Raw genomic sequence first — 21,061 nt, 5'->3', positions numbered from 1 at the left:
CATGCCTTTAATCCCAGAAAGTGAGCCTTTAGTCCCAGGGAGTGATGGCAGAAAGCAGAAAGGTATATAAGGTGTGAAGACAAGAAACTAGAAGCTTTTGGCTGGTTAAGCTTTTAGGCTTTTGAGCAGCAGTTCACCTGAGATCCATTTGGATGAGGACTCAAAGTTTCCAGTCTGAGGAAACAAGATTAGCTGAGGAACTGCCGAGGTGAGGTAGCTGTGGCTTGTTCTGCTTCTCTGATCTTCCAGCATTCACTCCAATACCTGGTTCCCGGGTTTGTTTTTATTAATAAGAACTTTTAAGATTTGTGCTACACTTCTACTAGGATGACCCATTAAGCAGCAATTAGAGCATTCAACTGATTTTCTAATCCACAGTCCCAAGGTAGACATTCCTTCTCACAAAAAACATGGTCAGGCCTATCACAATGATACTACAGTCCCTGGTACCAACTTTTGTCTTAGTTAGGGTTTCTACTGCTATGATGAGACACTATGACCATGACAACTCTTCTAAAGAAAAAAAAAAAAAAAAACATTTGATTGGGGTGGCTTACATTTTCAGAGTTTTAGTCTATTATCATCATGGTGCAACATGATGGTATGCAGGCAAAGAAGTAGCTCAGAGTCCTACATATTGAGTCAAAGGCAATAGAAAGTAATCTGAGACACTGGGTGTAGTTTGGGCATAGGAGACCTTAAAGCCCACCACCACAGTGATATACTTCTTCTAAAAAAGACCACACCTAATACAACAAGCCAAGCCTCCTAATAGCCCTATTCTATCAAAGCCATACCTACTAATAGTGCCACTCCCTATGAGATTATGGGGTTCAATTGCATTCAAACAACCATATTCCATTCCCTGACCCCCATAAACTTATAACAGCATGATAATACAAAATACATTTAGTCCAGTTCAAAAGTTCCTGTATTCTGTCACTGTCTCAACAGTGTTTAAAAGTCCAAAATTCAAAGTCTCTTCTGTGATTCATACAATCTCTTAACATTAATCCCCAAAAAACCAAAACCAAACAAACAAACAAAAAACATTAATCCCCTGTAAAATCAAAATCAAAAAGCAGATCATATAATTCCAACATATAATGGCACAGGATATACATTATTGTTCTAAAATATAGGGAAGGGAGCATAGCAACAAAATACTGGACCAAAGCAAGACCAAAAACCAGGTGGGCAAACTCCAAAATCTGCATCTCTGTGTCTGTTGTCAAAAAACTATTCAGATCTCCAACTCTAATCAGCTCTGTTGACTGCAACATATCTCTTGAGCTGGTTCCATTCCCTGTTAGCAGCTCTCCTGGACAAGTATTCTACAGCTCTGGCAACTCTAACATCTTGGGGTCTCCAAGGCAATCCAGGCTTCAACTTCACAGCTTTATGCAATAGTATCCCTAAGCTTCCATTCATGGATGCTCTGACACATGCCTGGCCTCAGTTGCTTTCTTTAGGCATGTAGGCAAAATCTCTTTCTTTTATTCTTAACTCTAAAGCCAGAATTACATGGCTAAAATTGCAAAGTTCTGTTGCTTACTGGGGCCGGAACATGGCCCCCTTGTTCCTTTACATCTTTGCGAGCTTTCTGTTCTGTACTGTCCAAGTTTGGCTGTCCTGAAACTTGATCTCTAGACCAGGCTGGCCTCAAACTCAGAGATCTGCCAGCCTCTGCCTTCCCAGTGCTGAGATTAAAGGCATGTACCACCCTACCCGGCTCTAAGATTTTCTTTAGTTCCTTTTTACAAGTTGGAAACTTAGCTGGATAGGATCTTGCCCTGAGGTCAACACTCTCTTTATTACATTTCTTAATCTGTTTATCTCCTTGAACAGAGGATTTAGCTCCATTCCACTTCCTGGTGTTCTTTTTCTTCTCAAAATTTGTATTTTGTAATTTATCCTACTCAGTTTACTCCTCTTTTCATTATAAATCTAACTTCATTAGAGTTGCCACAAATAACCACAAAAGAGAGTCTTACTTGATTGTTTTGAGATTTTTCTCTGCCAATGGAATTAATCAAAAACTTTTCACTTTAGCCTTAGGCAGACTTTTCAGACAAGGGCAAAAAGCAGCCACTTCCTTTACCAAATATTACAAGAATGATCTCTAGACAACATACAAAAATTCTTCTTCTCTGTAACCTCTAGAGCAAGCCCCCCACAGCTCATCAAATCACTTTCTAGATCATTGACTTCCATGCTCCTACTAATATGGCCCATTAAGCAGTGCTTAAAGTATTCAATTGTTTTTCTAATCTAAACTCCCAAAGTCCATATTACTCCAAACAAAAACATAGTCCTTTAATAGCAATACCCCAGTCCCTGTTATCAAGTCCTGTCTTACAGTTTCTGATGCTGTAAAGAGACACCATAACCATGGCAACTCTTATAAAAAAAAAAAAAAAACAACATTTAATTGGGGTGGCTCACTTACAGTTTCAGAGGTTCAGTCCATTATCATCATGACTTCGAGCATGGGTGTGTGCAGGCAGACATGTTGCTAGAGTAGCTGAGAATTCTAGCTCTCACAGGCAACAGAAAGTAGACTCAGACATTGGGCAGTATCCTGAGCAAAAGAAACCTCAAAGCCCACCCCCACAGTGACATACTTCCTCCAACAAGGCCATACCTACTCCAAAAAAGCCACACTTCCTAATAGTGCCATTCCCTATGAGATTGTAAGGGCCAATTACATTCAAACTACCACACTGTCCATCTCACTTGGTTTCAATTATCTATCTACATACATGTCCAACCTCTTTATCTTTAATAAATCGTTACTTGTTAAGCACTGAGAGAGTATGCATGTGACAATCAGTAGAGACACAGAATCTATATCCTTTCAAGCTTATATTTAAAAGGGGTAAATGGGCTAAATAAGCAAAGGACTCTGTAGGGATTTTTTAAGTGGTGCATACTTTATGGACCCATAAAACAAGAAGAGGTTGCTTGTATTTAAGGACTATGATTACAGATAGCATTGTGAAAAAACATATAAATCTATGGAGATGAGAATCTGATTGAATGCAAGTATAAACATTGTGCCATGAGCACAAGTGACGAGCAAAGGGAAATAGGATATCTGGAGACAAATGAAGGCAGAAGTGAAGCACAAGAAAAGATTTTGAACAGGATTGTGATACAATGTCAATTTCACCGCCAGTGTGATGGCTGCAGGGTTGAGGTGTGCAGTAGAGCACAGTGAATCACAGGAACCCATTCAAGTACCATTTCAGTAGTCTACCTGATGAAATGGTGAGTGAGTTGAAGTGACAATGATGAGTATTACCATGTTGTGTGTGTATTTTGAAAATAAATTGAGTAGTTCCAGCACTGGTATATATAGGGTTTACAGAAAGAATTAGTCTTATATGATTCTAAAGAGTTGGTCAGAAAAACAACAAAAGAGATGGGAAAGATTAAATGAAGACTAGCTTTAATTTAAAAAAAAATAGCAGTTCAGTGATGGCCATACTAATGAGATACCAATTGCACATCTTTGTAGAGATAGTATTCTAGCTTGCTCTTCAGCTAATAGAAGTTACATGTTAATGTCAACATTGTGGAAGTATTTACAAAGGCATGCATTGGTGCATTAGTTGGAGATAATGATAGGATAAATAGTGAGGAATTTTTTGTTTGTTTGTTTTCTGTTTTGTTTTTCAGAAAAGAGGTCTATGTTGAGACCTATGCCAGACTGTAAGGTTTTGAGGTCAGAGCCCAAGTCTCTCTTTGTTTCTCTTTATCATTTAAAAATTTGTTGGCTCTCAATCAGGACTGAATCAATTAAATAAGTGAACAATTAATGGTGACAAGTAAAGTGGTCATAAATAGCTACTATTTATTGAATCCCAGTTGTGGGACAGACACTACTATAAGTGTTTAATATATGGGTCATCATTGAATTCCCACAATAACCTTATTGGTAATGACAATTGTGGGGATAAAACCATGCTGAGTATAAATGAAATGCTCAAGGATTCAAACAGTTGGTTTGCCTCACTCAGGTTGTGATTTTAACCAATATTTTACATTGCAAGGATGAGTGTGGGTATCCAGCAGCTAAAATTTTTCAGGCAGAGAAAAGAACAAATGTGGACTGATGGGAATGTAGGCAAATGGGAAACATGAATCTTCTAGAAACTTAAAGGGCAGCAAATGATGGAACAATTCATTGCCTTCCATCAGTGTGGTGTTTCTGTGGTACTTATGAGCTAGGAGTATTTACTACTCATGGACTCTATAACATCTGAGAGATAGGATAATATTTTTGAACAGCAGTTTGGAGGCATGGAAATCCAGGGGTGACTTCATAAGTCCACTCAATATTGACTAATGGAAAGTGAAGAAATGTACCTGAAAATATATGTTGTGGTATTAAAAATATTGAAATTGAAAAAGAATGCACAAAGTATGAGTTCCTGGTGTAGATGATGGCACTACATGGCTGGCATTTATTGTGTACTTTAAGATAGCAAGGCACTGTGATAGAGTCTGCACCTTGATCAGAATTGAACAGACTCTGCTACTGCTGTTTAAAAGATGCAAAACTTGAAGCAGAAACTAAAATGACTTTGGAGGTCAACATAAATTTAAGAAGTTGCAGACAAAATAAAGAACTAAGAGCACTTGAAATTGGAGTTCACACTCTTAAGAGCTTAGTCAGAAAATCCCCTTTGTAAATCACCTCTCCTCTCCTCTTCCCTCCCCTCTTCTCTCCTGCCCTGTCCTCTCCTCTTTTCAGTTCCTTATCCCTCCCTCCCATTTTTCTCTTTGCTTTACATAAAGTCAAAGGTGAAATTAATAACTCTGAAGTGACTCTGAGGCCAAAGAAGAAGTCTTGTCTGTATGGTCCTTAGGTTTGGTTTCCTGTGCACCTGCCCTAAACCAGGTTTCTCTCCAGCTCTGTGCTGCCTTTTATCACAGCTTAAAACAGCAGATGGCTCTCTTGCGTTTTCTTTCACTTATCTCTATCTGTAAACAGCCAAGCTGCCTTTGGGAGAGGGAAGAGGCAAACGCCAGAATTGAGCTAAAAGACCTTGATTACCCAATCTTGCTTCAAGCTACTTTAAAATAGAAAGCAACATAGAATAGAAAGAACTGCTGGAGTTTCAATAAATTTCACTGTCTGAATAGACCCTGAGACTCAAGTCGCTGCTCCAGGCACTTCGCCAGGGGTCGGGATTGAAAATCAAGCAAGCAGGGTGCTTCTCCCATATCAAACAGCTGAAAGGCTTCGGCCTTGAGGTGTGTTATTACTGTCAGTGGAAGCTGTGATGATTAATTTCTTTTCCATCTGAAAGGAAGAAGGAAAGAAAGAAGGAAGGAGGCAGTGAGGGAGGGAGGGAGAAAAGGAAAGAGAGAGAGAGAGAGAGAGAGAGAGAGAGAGAGAGAGAGAGAGAGAGAGAGAGAGATGCTTTTTTAAAGGGAGGAACTTTTCCAAGACCCTTACAGGTTGCTCTTCTAAAGTGCTGCTTTTTCAAGAATGGCTGGGCAGAGTTCCTATCTGCAGTACTGAAGGGCAAACTCCCTGGACCTTGTGGAAAGGTCAAGAACAAAAAGGAGTGACCTAGGAAGACCCAAATCCGACTCCCCTGGGAAAGGCCCCAAAGATTTGTGAGAAATCATCGAAACCTTACAAAGAAAGCAGTAAACATAGCTGCAATGACAAGAAGCTTAGCCTCAGTCAAGTTAATAAACAAACAAGATGGTTGGTGGAGTTGTAGTCAGTTTATTTTATAAATATAAATATAAGGTCATTATATTTTACATCTCATCTCGCTCTCTGAAAAAGATAACCCTACATTAATCTTTAGGTAAATCTGTTTGTTTTAATTATGAAGTCATTCAGAAATTCCAAACTAGAACTTTTCAAATGTCCAAATGGCTTCTTTGTCATAATGGCTTTTAGTGGGATCCCTCCACCCACCCCTGCCACTGTGATTTAGCCAAAAGAAAAGCCATACTTCTATCTGAATTTTATCAGGGTTGTTCATCAAGCTGCAGACCACTTTCTGTCTTTATGAGAAATGACATTGCTTCACAAATATAGACACAAAATAAATTGGTATTCCCTTTTCCTTGGTTCTCCCCTTTTAAACTCATGGGTGACAAAGCAATGCAAATTTCTTACAAAGCATCTCTAAAATATTACTCTTAATAAGTGTTTGTAGATGTAACAGCCAAGTGATGGAAATAAGCTTTTGGCATGCCTCTTAATGCTAAAAAAAGGAAATCACTCTAAACTTGATATTACCTCCACTGAATTCAAATCTATACACTCTCACTACAGCAAATGTTCCTCCCCACAGCAACTGAGGGAATAGGACTGCTTACAAGGGAAGGATATGTATGAGTTGTGGCAAGCTTCCCTGGAATACATCCTAGGCTGCTTTTCCATCATTTGCCTGTTGGTGAGTCTTTGTAGTACTTTCTGACAACTCCCCAGACAAAGAAAAGGTACATTTTTGTTAAAAACTGCTCCAGATACTGCCTGTGTTCTGCACCCTTTCTCTCCTGTTCTCACATAGTCCCTAGAGATTTGTATAAGCCTACCAATGACAGCTGAAACATTTTTCCTCGGTGTCCACACTGGATATTAAGAAGTTTGGTTTTTGCATTCCCTTCTCCTTACCTTCCTGGGATGATGGCAAGACAAAGGGTGCATGCATGGAGGAGGCAGTCTAGCTCTAGTGCTTGGATCTGTCACTGGAATTCATCCTAGAAACTACATCCATAAACTGTCCAAAGCATGAAGAGCTTCTCCCCAGCCTTCTTTTCCTTTCTTCACCCTTCCCATGTTAATCATCTAAAACAGAATGCTGTCAGGTCACAGGCAGGACACTGAAGATAGGAGATATCAAATATTATATTTGAATTTCTGATCCAGCTCAAAAGGCTTTGCTCTCTGACAATGCTGCTCCATGGAGGCAAAACCAAAGGAAGGCAGCTCATGGTGGAATGTTCTCAGTCTGGCTGTTTTTTGTCATCCTGAGTGCTGCTACAGATATCCCTCAACCCCAAGCTAATCTTTGTGCTAAGACTTCAGTATTCCCCCAGGCGGTTATCCTAATCCAGCCACTGTGTAGGACCTCTGTGGCAGCTGGCAGCTCCTCTTCCACCCGCCGGGAAACAGAACTGAAAGCTGTTTCCTCCATTCTTCATTAGAACAGATTATCTGTCTTCTCTTCTCTGGTCCTTCTTTTTGCTCATTGTTGCTGGTTCCAAATAACCTACCTTTCACAGCAGCAAAAGGGAGAGGATAGCAAGTTTGGATGACTAAATGAAAAGTAGAGGTGCTTCTTTCCCCAGGACTCACTCTCCTCTCTCCTCCTCCAAGGGCTGGGGATGCCTTGGTGCTGGAGGGATTAATCAGAGAGCAGAAACCACCTCAGCCTTCAACTGCTGCTGAGAGTTTTCTGTGGACTCTAGAAGCCCTTAGCTTAGCTGTGGCAGCCTCGGAAACATTCGAGTTTCATCTGAACCAAAGCGCACCGATATTCCTTCAATTCCACCTCCTCAGACTCGTCAACGGTCTTGGCATCACACCCTTTTCCGTTCATTTAACTTTCTCTCTTTATAATTATTTTTAAGTCATTACTGCATATAATTTTTATTTTCCTTCTGAAGACACATCGGAGGGGGTCCACATAGTTGGGAGGGGATTAGTAGGGTAAGAATGGAGCGCTTTGATTAGAGAGCACAGGGGAGAAGATTGCTCTCTCCAGATGCTGATTTCCAAAGCACTTGACAATCACAGAAGCCGAGAGCAGACGGCTGTGGCCGCACCTGCCCGAGGGCAGCTGGAGCTGGGCACTGAGACCTGCCCAACGCGCCTGGAGAACCACAAATGCGCTGAGGCATTGCCGCGACCTGTCCTCCGCCCCTCCATTCTGTGGCCAGGAAGGAAGCCCTCCGATCTGTCAACATCTCACCCGGCAGGCGGGCTGGGCAAGAAAGCTGAGCTAGTGGTGGTGGCGACCCCGAGAGGGCTCCAGCGACACGAGGTGACCTACAGCCACAACCCTCTGGATTCCGAAGCAGCCAAGACCTCCAGTTCCCCGGCTGGCCCTGCTGTGTCCCGGGAACATCTACGAGCTTAGTCCAAGCTCAACAGACTGGGCGATGGGTCCTAGTGGGCACTGAGCAGCCTCACCTCTGTCCCCAGCCCCTCCAGACTGCCCCTCCCTCCGCTTCCCTCAGGGCGAGCAGCTGTCTGCACCGCCCCTTTCCTCTCCAGTGCCCTAGGCTACCCTTGCTTCTGTCCCTCCTTCCCTGGGACCCATTCCCTGGGCCACCATGGCCGCGGCAATCGCCAGCGGCTTGATCCGCCAGAAGCGGCAGGCGCGGGAGCAGCACTGGGACCGGCCCTCTGCCAGCAGGAGGCGGAGCAGCCCCAGCAAGAACCGCGGGCTTTGCAATGGCAACCTGGTGGATATCTTCTCCAAAGTGCGCATCTTCGGCCTCAAGAAGCGCAGGTTACGGCGCCAAGGTCTGTGTGGGTCACTGTGGGGAGGTGCGCCTTGGCTGGTATTTTACTGCCTGGATAGAGCGCTTAGGGTTCCCCTTGCTCCTTCCTTCCTTCATGTTTCTGTCCACCCTTCTCTAACCCTGTGATCTCCCTCCAGCTTGCCAGAGCGCCTTCCCGGGGTAGCTGTGAATCTACTGGTAGATTGCTCTCAGGCAACCTGTAGCCAGTCACTAGTAACTCAGCCCTCCCAGAGCCCTCAAATTTGCCATCTCCTGGCTGGCTCTTGCTTTCTGGTTCTCCTACAAGCTGGACTTCAGAAATTCTGTCTTCACTCTTCCTGCAGACGTTGGGGCTCCCCAGAGCACAGCATTCTCTCTAAAATGCAGGAATCTGCTCTCCCAGCGTGCCTTAGGTCACGCGCATTGTGCCCCCAGTCAGATAGGAGATGTCAGGAATTGGTGTGTGCCCAGCTTCACATGGTCTCTTTAGTTTCCTGCAAATCCCTTGTTTCTCATCCCTTAGTGAAAGGGCCCCTCAGCTGGGACTAATGGAAAGAAGTGAGCAACGGGGGGGGGGGGGGGGCGGCATGTGAACTAAGGGTTAGCTCAGTAGAGACATAACAGAAAGCAAAGGGGGCTGTACCCACCCCCACTCCCAGACCTGTAGTCAATTTTGAATGGATACAGGGTCACCCTCAGAATGAATCTAACTGAGCCTGCTGGGGAAGTATGTATTCCTGTTCTGTCTGTTTAAACTGATAAGCTAGCAAATTATGTGAAGTACCAACAGTTACTACACAAAGATGGCAAGAAAAGAGTCCTTACTATGTGTGATATTAATTACTATTGTATTTTGAGAAACAGCTAGTGCCCCTCATTACCTTCTGCTTCCTGTAACATGCCAGTCTTTACTCAAGAAATAGAGCCTGGCTATCTGCCTCCTCTCTACACCCAGTTACAAAGGATGGCTGTTTTAGGAGCATGTGGGGTGTTATGACAGCAACATGGGGATTGCTTACTCTACCTAACCAGGTGGGCAGGAAACAGAACATATGTACATTCATGGTTGTTGGTGTTTGCCCAGCACAATGTTGGTGTTCTCCCAGCCCAGCTGTGTTTGCTTTCAGTGCCCTGTTGTTCCCAAGATGAGGAAGAGAAGCATTAGAAAAGCCTGGGTTTCTGTGTAGATTTGTGTGTCTACACCTTTACCAATCCACGACCAAAAATTTTTATGCATTTTTAGGCTAGTGTTAAATATGTAAAGGGTCAGTAATTGATTTCAGCAATAATAAATTGCAGATATGGCTGTTGGTTGTCATCAAGCTGAAAAGAACACATGTAAGATATACCTCATGCACATTCTAAGAGAAATGCAGTTGTATACATGTAACAGGAGAAAACTTCCTTATGGATACAATAGGACAAGGAGTTTTCAGAGCAGAGTGGCAGCTATGAAGAATAATTAATTTGTCATTTATACTTTACAGAAGAACATAATCCAGGATATCTTTCTTTAAGTCCAGAGTTCTGGTCACTGTTCACACCAGTGCCCATTATTGCCAGGGTCTGCTTCTCACTTCTCAGGCAGATTATCCATCGGAACACAGCTTTCAGAACAGAGAGCTCTGAACTTGTCATCTAGTTAAATTGCAATGAATATATTCTCTCCTAAGTGAGATTATCTTAGTACAAACACTACTGAAAAAGGCTAAAAAGTTACAATTACATTCTTGAAATATATAACAATTAAACTATTTTATAAACACAGTCAGTATATTTTTGTATTTGTATTGTATTGAGTGATGAGAGAGGGGTTACTTGACATGTGATGAATTTCAAGATAAAATCTACGTTTTTTCTAGTTTAGAAAGATACCTGGTCTCTCTAACAGTCAATTTCTCTATTTTCAATGTTGATTGTTTCTTTAATATTCATAAGTCTAAGTACACACACACACACACACACACACACACACACACACACACCTCAATGTTCTGCAAGAAAATACATTCAGGACCATGTTGTCAACTTGTTTTTGCTGAGACAATATAAGAAAAAATAAGATTAATTTAGACAGAATATTTTCTTTTGTTTCTGTTTCTTTATCTAGGGGAGAAAACCATAGACACAGCTATTGAATATCAAGCAAAAATAAATTTACAAGTATTATTTTAAACAAAAGAAACATTAAATTATATATATATATATATATATATATATATATATATATATATATAATGGCTATGATTAAATGTAGTGTATATTATTAATTTATTGCTTAAATACTGTTTGGGGAAATATACACTTATGCCTCTATTTTCCCCTTCTTAACATAGAAATCACACCCCAGGAAACTTAAAATCTGATTTGCTAATAGATAGGTATCACCTTTAAGTTTCTTATGTTCTTAATACTTGAAAATTAATAATCTGAAAATGAGTGTTGAAAATTTACAACATGATAAGCCTTCTACAGGTCTTACATATTCTTTTTTATAACTAAGCAAGTCTTCCCACATAGAGCGCGCGCGCACACACACACACACACACACACACACACACACACACACACACGCTACACAGTTGCTACACATAGGAAGAATATATGAATGAGAAGTACATCTAGAGTTCTAGAAGATAGTAGATTAGAGAAGAAGAATTCAGACTAAGCGGGAGGCTAGTTGAGAGCTGAATTTAGTGAAGATGAGGGAGGATGATGCTCACATTGAAACCTCCAGAGTGAGGACTGACTGCTAATGAGGGTATAGAGGCACAAGAGCCAGTAAAAGAAAAAAAAAAAAAAAAAAAGCCATGTAGGGAAAATCCTTAGCCTGCAGGGAAAAACCGAAGAGGTATAGAAATTTGAAGTACATCCTCAAGTAGAATATGCATTGACTCTTTAAACAAGATAAAACAATAGCTCTACCTTTTTTGTTTGGCAGAATGGAAAATAAACACTTCTTAAATTTGGAGATTTTATTTTCTCCCCTTTAATATTTTTTAAGCTGGTTATGGTAACACATACCTTTAATGACACAACTTGGGAGGTGGGGTCAGGAAGATCAAGTGTTCAAGGCCAACCCTAACTATATGAAATCTTCTCTCAAAAGCAAAAAGCCAACACTTTATTAAATAGTTAACTCTGTATTGTCAAATGTATAATCTAGAACTCTAGCTCTCAAACACTCATCGTATGTTTTGATTTACTCCTGCATAGTCCACAGAATGGCTGAAGATAGAGAGATTGGTGCTGTGAGAAATCCTCTCCAGATTTCTCTACTTTTGCCCTTTCTCCATCCCTCACCTCCTTTGACTTAAATAGAAGTTATTATCCTGCAAATTAGCCACTTGTATGTGTTTCATGTATATATGTATGTTTATATGTATATATGTATTTCTGTGTGCTTGTTTGTATGTGGGGGCACTTTCCTCTTTGCCTAAATCTTCTCTCTACTTCTAGACTTACATGCTAAAATTAATCTTATTCTTGAAAGATCAGAGGAAATACCTTTTGAGAAGTCTTTACTCACTATATCCTATTAAAATAACGCTCAGTGGCATTTTATAATTGTTCATTGTTGTGCATACCTGATTAAAAAAATTACTTAGCACACATCTTCAGTCTATTGTGCTTAAGAAGAAAAGTCCATTTTCTTCAGCTCTCAAATTTTGATAAGAGTGTTACCTGGGCCCTGGGTCCTCATCTCTGCCATTTAACTTGAGGTAAAACATGGAATTCCAAGAGGTCCAAAGTGAAGAAATGTCCCTGAACCTCAATGTTCTAACTAGATCATACTCAAATCAAAGCTCCTCTCAAATCTTCATGTTTTTCTACTTTTCCTTAAATGCATGAATAATCCATTCCTTGTAAATGAGCTTTTAGTGAGGTATTCACAAGAAATCAAGGATATCAATTACTTCATTTTAATGCCTACATAAGAGTACATTTAAAATATAGGTTAACTTTATATAAAGAAAGAGGAATATGCAGGAAACAACAGCTGACAAATAGTTTTGCCATTTGGAATCTTTACAGAAAAAGTAAAACAGAAAATGAAGTTGATGACCTTATTCTAAAAGCATTACACTTTTGCTTTTAAATGTTAAAATAAGCAAGAATTTGTCTGTTTGTAGAATAATAGCCTTTCAAAAATCTTTGTGAGATCTGTACAATTGTTTCTTTCATGTTATTATTACTATTACTATTATTATTATTATTATTATTATTATTATTATTATTATAATTATTATTTTTGCATTTACCTAGGATCACAGAAGCCATTGAACTATGCACTGTTTGCGTTTAGTCAGTGTGTTTGCTAACAACACATCTTGCCTAAAATAAATTTCTGGATATCCTAAAAATTGAGAAATGAAAATCATGCTATTTAAATTATGTTCATGTTTCCAAATTAATCTGTGATCTAAAAATCAGAAATGCATGGATATCTATAGAAACAAAATGAGTAGCCTCCAGTGTGGTAATGAAAACCCTCAATCTCTTAAGAAATGAGAAGAGATCTTGTTCCTTACAAAGTATCCTCTCAGAAAATAATCAACAACAGACAATAACATAGGACCTCATAATTTATGCTACTATCTCAGTGTAGCCATCATGTGCTGTGGGACTCAGAGCACAGGCTTATGAAGCTAAAATCAGAGAACCTTTCCCTGTAAAGTGTATTTCTTTCCTTTTGGAAATGTTTTAAAAGTATTTGTTGCTGTTTATGTTTTTTGTTTTGTTTTGTTTTGTTTTCTGAGACCACAGGAATCTTCCTACACATATTTTGATAAGGCTTGTTGATCTTCTGATAACCAAAGTACATCTATCTTGTTAGTTGTATTATGATTACAAAAGTCATGCTATTTCTTAATTTAAATGTTTAGTTTTATCATTTAAATATCTTATAGGAATATTAGTGAATTATGTTTCCCCAGTGACTGTCTTGTTTTGGTTTCAACAATTCATGTTTACTGAAGGTTTCTAGGAGTAAACATTGCTTCAGTGTTACAATAAATTAAAGTGTAGTCTAGTAAAGTAAAATTATTTACTAGGTTAAGATAGATATAACTAACAGAATATGGTTTGTTCTGGGATGAATTATATTCATAGAGTTGAGCTTCTATATACTTAAGTAATTAGTTTGTCATGACCATGTCTTTTGACTTTTTTTTTTTTTTGACATAAAGTCCATGAAAAAATTAGCAGAACTCCTCCACCTGCATTCCCAGGGGTGGAAATTTCAGGATGATGTTAAATGAAGCTGCAGATTTTTTTTTTTAATAATTCTACTTTCATACTTATATATATTTCAAAATATTTGATTTTTACAACTGATACACAAAGTAAAATGTTCAGATTAATGTGAATCCATATTTTTCTTGGAGACAGTGTGGTACCAGGTGTTAAAACAGGGATATGCTGGGCAAGGAATCGATGCCTAACTTCATCTCTAGCACAACATCTGTGTTTTCAATTTGAGAGTTCTCCCTAAGTTTCTCAGATTGACTTTGAACTCACACTTTATCTCTGGATCATTTTGGTCTTTCCATTTCCTATTTCAACTGACCAAGAACTAGGATTATAGGGCAGTGAAACCATGTCTAGCACATTTGATAATTCCATACATATAATCATTGTGTAACTGTTTAAGTTATATTAAAATATTGAAACATGTATTCTTCTTTATAGTGAAAAATCTTAAAAATCCTTTCTGCAGCTCTGAATTTGCAGTACTTTATCATATAATCTATAGTCACCCTACTGTGCTACAGTTCACCTGAGTTCTTTAGTCTGACTGCAGCTTGGTACTCAGTGATCAGCCTATCTCTATCCCCACTCCTCATCTTCTCAGCCTTTAGGAAATAAAGTTTTTATGTTGCTCATATGCTAAGATCCTATGAGAAATGACACCACACACACACACACACACACACACACACACACATACGTGTGTGTGTGTGTGTGTGTGTGTGTGTTAAATTCACTAACCATATATCTATGGTTAGCATAGTGAATTTAACATAGTTATCTCCAGTTATAAGATGTCACAAATGAGAAAGCATCCTCCATTTTAATGTGTGAATAGTTTTTCATTTAGTATACATATTACATTTACATTTTATTTATCCATATCAGGTAATGGACATAGGATATTTTAGTTTCTGGTTTCTGGGGATAGAGCTACAACACATATGGGAAAGTAGATGTCTTCCACTCTTCCTAATCTCATTTTGAGAATATTGTTTTTTCAAACCAATCATAAACATTCCCTTTCTTCATGCAAAATAACAATACTATATTTCATTTGGTTAATTATTAAAATGGCATAAATTAAAAGTGGACTTTTTTCAGTATGATTTATCTATTTTGTTTTGAAATTGTTTTTCTGCTGCCTATACTCTCTATGTACTTCTTCACAAATGATGAAAAACTTTCAGCTAAAAGCACTATGATAGTTGCGTAATCTAAACTGCATATACTAGTCTCAATTCTGTTATTTTAATACTCAGAAGCTAGAAAAATACACAATGATGATAAGTTTAAATATGTAAGAAAGCATTTTAAACAGATTAATATAAAAGTAATCACAATGATATCTGGACCAGAAAGCCACTAATTGAGTGCCAGTATCTGCAATGACTCCTGTCTTCATTAAGAAACTCAGGTTCCCACGACTATGTCTTCATTTACTGCTCCTTGGGGTGAAAGATTGTAGGAAATGACATAAAATCAGATAACATTTCTAAGCTATTTTTTCATTTTTCTTTATTAAGAAATTTTCTACTCACTCTACATTCTATCCACAGACCCCCCCTCCTCCCTCCTCCTACCCCCAGCCCTCCTTCCCAAGCCACCCCACATCTCCATATCCCCCAAATCAAGGTCTCCTCTGGGGAGTCAGCAGAGCCCAGCACACTGAGCCTAGGCAGGTCCAAGCCCCTTCCCAATGCACCAAGGCTATTATTTTTATCAGAGTTACTTATTTCTGTTTGAAGGAAAATATCTCCATTCATGAGGTCATTCAATTTTGAGAAATACTTTTTTTGTTTTTTGTTTTTGTTTGTTTGTTTGTTTTAGTGTTTTCGAGACAGGGTTTCTCTGTGTAGCTTTGCGCCTTTCCTGGAAATCACTTGGTAGCCCAGGCTGGCCTTGAACTCACAGAAATCCACCTGTTTCTGCCTCCCGAGTGCTGGGATTAAAGGCGTGCACCACCACCGCCAGGCCTGAGAAATACTTTTTGCAGGATGTGTTTCACCCTATGCTTCATATTTCTTTCATGTTAATAGATACTGCTGTAAGCATAGGAGACAGTCAGAAGTCAAGACTTCAATTGTGACCACCATATAACTTCCTGACTCTTCTACCTCCCCTAACTACTTACAGTCTTGTATTCCTTTATAGCATTTTAAGTTCTTTATTAACGGAAGTGACATGACTGCAGTAATAATAGGAGATACAATATGTACATCTGTGAATGAGTTTAACTGTAATCCAGTTGCTGTTACTGCCATAAGAATCACAAATCATTCTGACACTGCATTATTACCTTTAAGACTGAGGCCAGAAGCAAAGCAAATTTACCTCAAAGTAAAGATTACATTGTGTGCTTTGAAAAAAGAATAGAGAGAAGAAAGTTCTGTGATTTAACCAAGCCACTTTTTGTTTGTTTGTTTGTTTGTTTGTTTGTTTTTGTTTTGTTTTGTTTTGTTTTTTGAGACAGGATTTCTCTGTGTAGCTTTGTGCCTTTCCTGGAACTCACTTGGTAGCCCAGGCTGGCCTCAAACTCACAGAGATCCGCCTACCTCTGCCTTCCGAGTGCTGGGATTAAAGGTGTGTGGCCTAACCAAGCCGTTTTTGCCATAGGAATGCAACTTAGTTTTTTGCATAGCTGGATATTATGTTCAATGATGCTGTGATAGTTAATAATTGTTAACTTCACACATCTAGAATTACCTAGGGATCAATCCTCTGGCCATGCCCATGTGGGATTATCTAATTTAGGTTAGTTTCTGAGCATGTGTGTGAGGTATTGCATAGAATAGGTTGACTGAAGTGGAAAGACCCATCTTAACTGTGGTCTGGGGTTCTTGACTGAATACAAATGAGAAAATGAGCAGAGCATGAGCATCTCTCATGCTTTCTGCTCTCTGCTTTAGCTCTTCCGCCATGATTCCCCACAATGGTGACTATACCTTTAGACTATGAGCCTAAATAAACCTATCCTTATGTTGTTTGTGTCAGGTATTTTGTTGCAGCAACAAGATAAATAACTAATAGAGGTGTGACCTCCTTAATAAACTGAAGGTTTTACATTATCATGTAATGAACAATATGTTAAATGTTTTATTACCTATCATGAAAAGTATATTCTAAATATCTCATATTCATTAAAACATGTTATTGATTATATTCTTCATTGGCCTTATTTTACATGATAAAATAAAGTTAAGCCTTTGAGGTTAGAGGATCACAAATTAATCATGAAAATTACAGATGGTTAGAAATTTACTATATTTTGCTGGTTATTAATCAGCTCTTTGGCTCATAGTCCTTTTCAAACAAATTTTGTATTTTATTCTTAATGCTGATTCTAGAAAATATGATGTAGTCAAGTCAGCTTCCTTGAAAATTATATTATACACTTTATAGACATTGCAAATAAGTGAACATTTAAGCCTGCAACTGCTTATGATTTTAATTATATATTTAATTGAAATATTCTCTGCCTCTTCTTGTTACCTTCCTGACATGGTAAAATTAACTGCTTAAGCCAATGGCCAATCCTCTTTACACTTGCATTGACATGGATGGTTTAGGCTGGAGAGAAAAATCTACATACATATGAATTGGTCCTATTTCAAGTTAGTAGTCAATAACCTCAAGCAAATCCTTGTTCATATTTTCAAAATTCTATTCATATTTAGCTAAATAATATTTTTATCTTGTTTCTCTTCAGACATCTCCCAAGTACTCCCCTTTTTCACCCTTAGTAATAGCTTAGCTTCTGTTCCTCTGAAAAAAATAGCAATAATATGTTTTCACAGAGTCCCATGGCTTTAAGAAGCCAGTCTATGGATCATCAATTTGTCCCCTTCTTTTATTCCTAACTAGGGATGAGCCTTAGTGCTCCAATCTTGTATGAAGACCTTAAATTGAATCACATATCTCCTTCTTATATAGGCTTATTATTAGAATAATTTTTATCTCTTTTCTGAACCACAATGTATTTATCAGCACATAATCTCATTGGCATGTAAGTATGTGATGATATGCCCCAATTTGAAAAAGAATCCACTCTCAGGACTGTGTTTCTATGCAATTGTCTTTTGTTGAAAACTGGTTGAAGAGAAACCTCCCAGCCCTCTCCTCAGATTATTTTTCAGTCATTCTAATAGATTTTATATTAATTTCCCTCACAGTGAAGCTGCTTTTGTCAGCATCACTTATGAGCTACAGATGCTCCAAGGACCTGTTTTCTGATCTTATCCCACCTTCACAGCCTTGAACCTTTAGATTTTCACAACAAATTTTTAGTGTAAAGTATCTAACATTAGCACTAAAATAGAACATATCACTTACACTATCTTAAGCTTTTGTATGATTGTCTTTTCAAAACTATGATATTAGTGGTTTTTTTTTTTTTAAGGCAATGTCTTGATATGTAGCTTTGGCTACCTAGTACTCTCTGTGTAGCCCAGGCTAGTCTCAAACTCATGGCAACCCTCCTGCCTCATCCTCTGATGTGCTAGGATTAGAGATATACACCATCAAGCCTGACTATAGGTGGCTTTCATAGTGTGTTAATAAGTTAGCTATTGCCAGCATGTGGCTGGATTTCCGTCAAACACTATTGCTATTTCACTTGTGCCATTAAAAGACAATGTTACTTCCTTATGTGGGAAAAATATTTTGCATAGCACATTTATGTGTGCATTGAATGACTTGTCTCCATAACATGAAGAAAATTCTGAATGGGTCTTTTTAAGAATTAGCCCAAATTATTTGTTTTTATTTTCAAATATAAAAGTTTTGTATTTAGCAATAACTATTTTTCAACTCCTTAATTACCAAAAAGAAAATAATTTGCAAATTAAAATGCTGTTTTATATGTTTAATGAAACTATCACTCAGACTCAAGTTTCATGTAGAAAGACAAAGGAGCTGAGGAAGGGTAATCTTTCTGTAAATTGTTTTCAAGGATGCATTTTTTACCTTTTGTATCCAAAAGATTTCAAGTGCATACAGTTTCTTCTGGACCAAATTATTGTATACAGATCTATAATTATGAGCTCTAGTAAGAAAGTTATGGTGATAGTTTTGTTTGTGTTTTCGATTTTTATTTTACTTCCTGTCAGAATGACAAAAGGCTCTTCAGGTATGAGACATGGCACAAAACTGCCCTTAGAGTATAGGAATGAATCTGCTGGCACTGTTCTATTATGTATTCTTGCTAGATCCACCAAGGGTGATAGGGGACCACTATCCTCCATTGCTACTAGACAAATATAACATCTTTTCTCTGAGTACTTTGGATGTTGGATAAGCAGTTGTTTACTCATTTAATTTCCCCAGAACCAACAATTCTCTCCCCCTTAAAAATTTCTTTAAAACAGAATTCTATTGCTTAACATCTTTTTATTCCACCACATGCCTCACTTCATCTCTCTAAATTTCTGTAAATAATTCCTGCCCATTCTTGGATACAACTTGCCCTTTAAATATTGGTTCATGATTTTTTTTTTTATCCTTCTTACCATTTGGCCAAGTTACAACTGTTTAACTCTACTTATCTTTCTGCATAAGTAAATGCCACCAGCACCTTAATTATTCCTGCAGCTCAGCATGTTCAATAATTACCTCATCTTTATTCTAGCAAATGAGATGACTGCTGTTTTCATGAACAGAATTTCATGTAGAGGCCTGACTTGGTGGAAGAAGTATGAAGGCAGATGTTTTATCCTTTCTTTTTTAAGGTGGGGCTGACTTCAATTGAAGGAAAAGGAAATCAGGCACATTTGTGCAAGGCAGAAGTGCTTGATGTGGCTTTGCACCTGATAAATGTAAAGAAAATAAATGTAGGGAAAGTAAATGAAACATCTTTGCTGCATCTGCCAGGATTAGAGGTACTGGATGCTAATGTCTCCTACTTCAGAAAACATGTTATTTTCATTTTCCTGGATGAGGGGAGGTAAAGTACTTTTCCCAAGTACTCACTTGACAGAGGCAGTAATGAAAAGTAGTTCTACCTACCCTACAGAAGATGCAGTTTGAGAATTAGCTTGTGGATGTTAGATAGTCAGTGGCAGACAACGTTTTCCATGTCTTAACTTGGGCTTGAATGGCAACTAGATTGTTATCTATTTATTATTACAAGTTCACTTTGAGAAAACATGGGTGTTAGTGTGGAAGCTGTGCCCAGTGAAGTGCTGGCACACACATAAACACTGTACAGAAGAGTAATGTCTGCAACTCTCTATTGAGGTTTCCATTTCTTCACAACACTCAGGACACCAAGTTAACAAATAAACAGGGCAGCAGATCCTCAACACAGATATTCTGGCATCTCTTATTCATTTTTTTTGAGTGCACCATCAGAGGAGCATGTGGGCAATATTGGAGTTTGCCTGTAAGGTGCATAGTATTTAATATTCAATAAACTTTTAAAAATTCATTCTAAGTCCTTTGAATTTTTTCAAAATTATAGAAGTTATAAAAAGCTGATGAAATTTCAAGAATGCAACACTAATGAGCAAAAGTTTCTTATTCTCTCACTGATGTTTCTGAGCTGGTGCAATTCCATCATTAGAAATGTGTGTGGTGTACAAACACTTTCATATATGTTAGACTTTTTATTTTCTGAGTGGTGTAATATTATTAGCTTAAAGCATAAATATCCCTGATTATTTACTTCAAACATCACAATTTTTAAATACTAGCAGAAGTATCGCTGCCATTAGTCTGTAATAATGAGTAGATAACATTGTGGTTTATATTCTAGCCCAAATCAATTGTGAATCTACAAGGACATGAAATATGCTACTGATCATGGTTACTACCTAGCACCCAGGAAGTTAGTTCACAAAGTGAATCCTCTAGATTATTCACTGCTGCTCCTTTTGAATTTTTGAATTTCCTAGAGAATTGTTACTGTCACCAACCCATGCAGGCTTATTGATTTTCATCTTAAAAAGAGAATGTCCAACTCTCCTTTGCTTTTTCTTGCTCTTGGTTTTCTACCACATTACTGTTCTCCTTTGACAATCCAGCAATCTACAGAGCTGACAACTCTTCACAGCATTGTGGGCCCTGATTAGAGTTTTTGTTACAAACTTGAGAGATTCTGAACCTCACACAGCTATGAGCTGGCTGAAAACTTACTAATGTGCAGAGTATAGTCAGCGGGTAGGCTAAACAAGATGATAAGGAAGATAATCCAGTTCTTTTGTGTCCTTCTTTAGAATGTTTCTTAAGCTTAGCCCAATAAAGTTGACATAGAACTGTTTATTTGCCACAAACTAGAAAATTTACATTAAAAGGCTGTTGACAGGGTAGAAGTATCCCTCAACAGTGCTCA

At 38.3% G+C, this 21,061-nt stretch overlaps 1 protein-coding gene across 5 annotated transcripts in view; it reads left to right on the top strand.

Annotated features, from left to right (window-relative positions):
• Nucleotides 1–21,061, top strand: part of Fgf14 (fibroblast growth factor 14) — a 691,414-nt gene that overhangs the window by 427,808 nt on the left and 242,545 nt on the right. The window contains exon 1 of one of the 5 annotated variants that reach the window (XM_036199904.1): nucleotides 7,780–8,506. The exons of the other annotated variants lie outside the window; for them this stretch is intronic. Coding sequence (XP_036055797.1) covers nucleotides 8,314–8,506 — 193 coding nt within the window. The 5' untranslated portion in view covers nucleotides 7,780–8,313. Of the gene's footprint in view, nucleotides 1–7,779; nucleotides 8,507–21,061 lie in introns of those variants that run through there. 5 annotated transcript variants of the gene reach the window in all.

This window comes from Onychomys torridus, chromosome 9, assembly GCF_903995425.1.
Source record: "Onychomys torridus chromosome 9, mOncTor1.1, whole genome shotgun sequence".
NCBI classification, from domain to species: Eukaryota; Metazoa; Chordata; class Mammalia; order Rodentia; family Cricetidae; genus Onychomys; species Onychomys torridus.
Note: the sequence above shows the minus strand (reverse complement) of the source record. Positions and strands in the feature narration are given on the sequence as shown.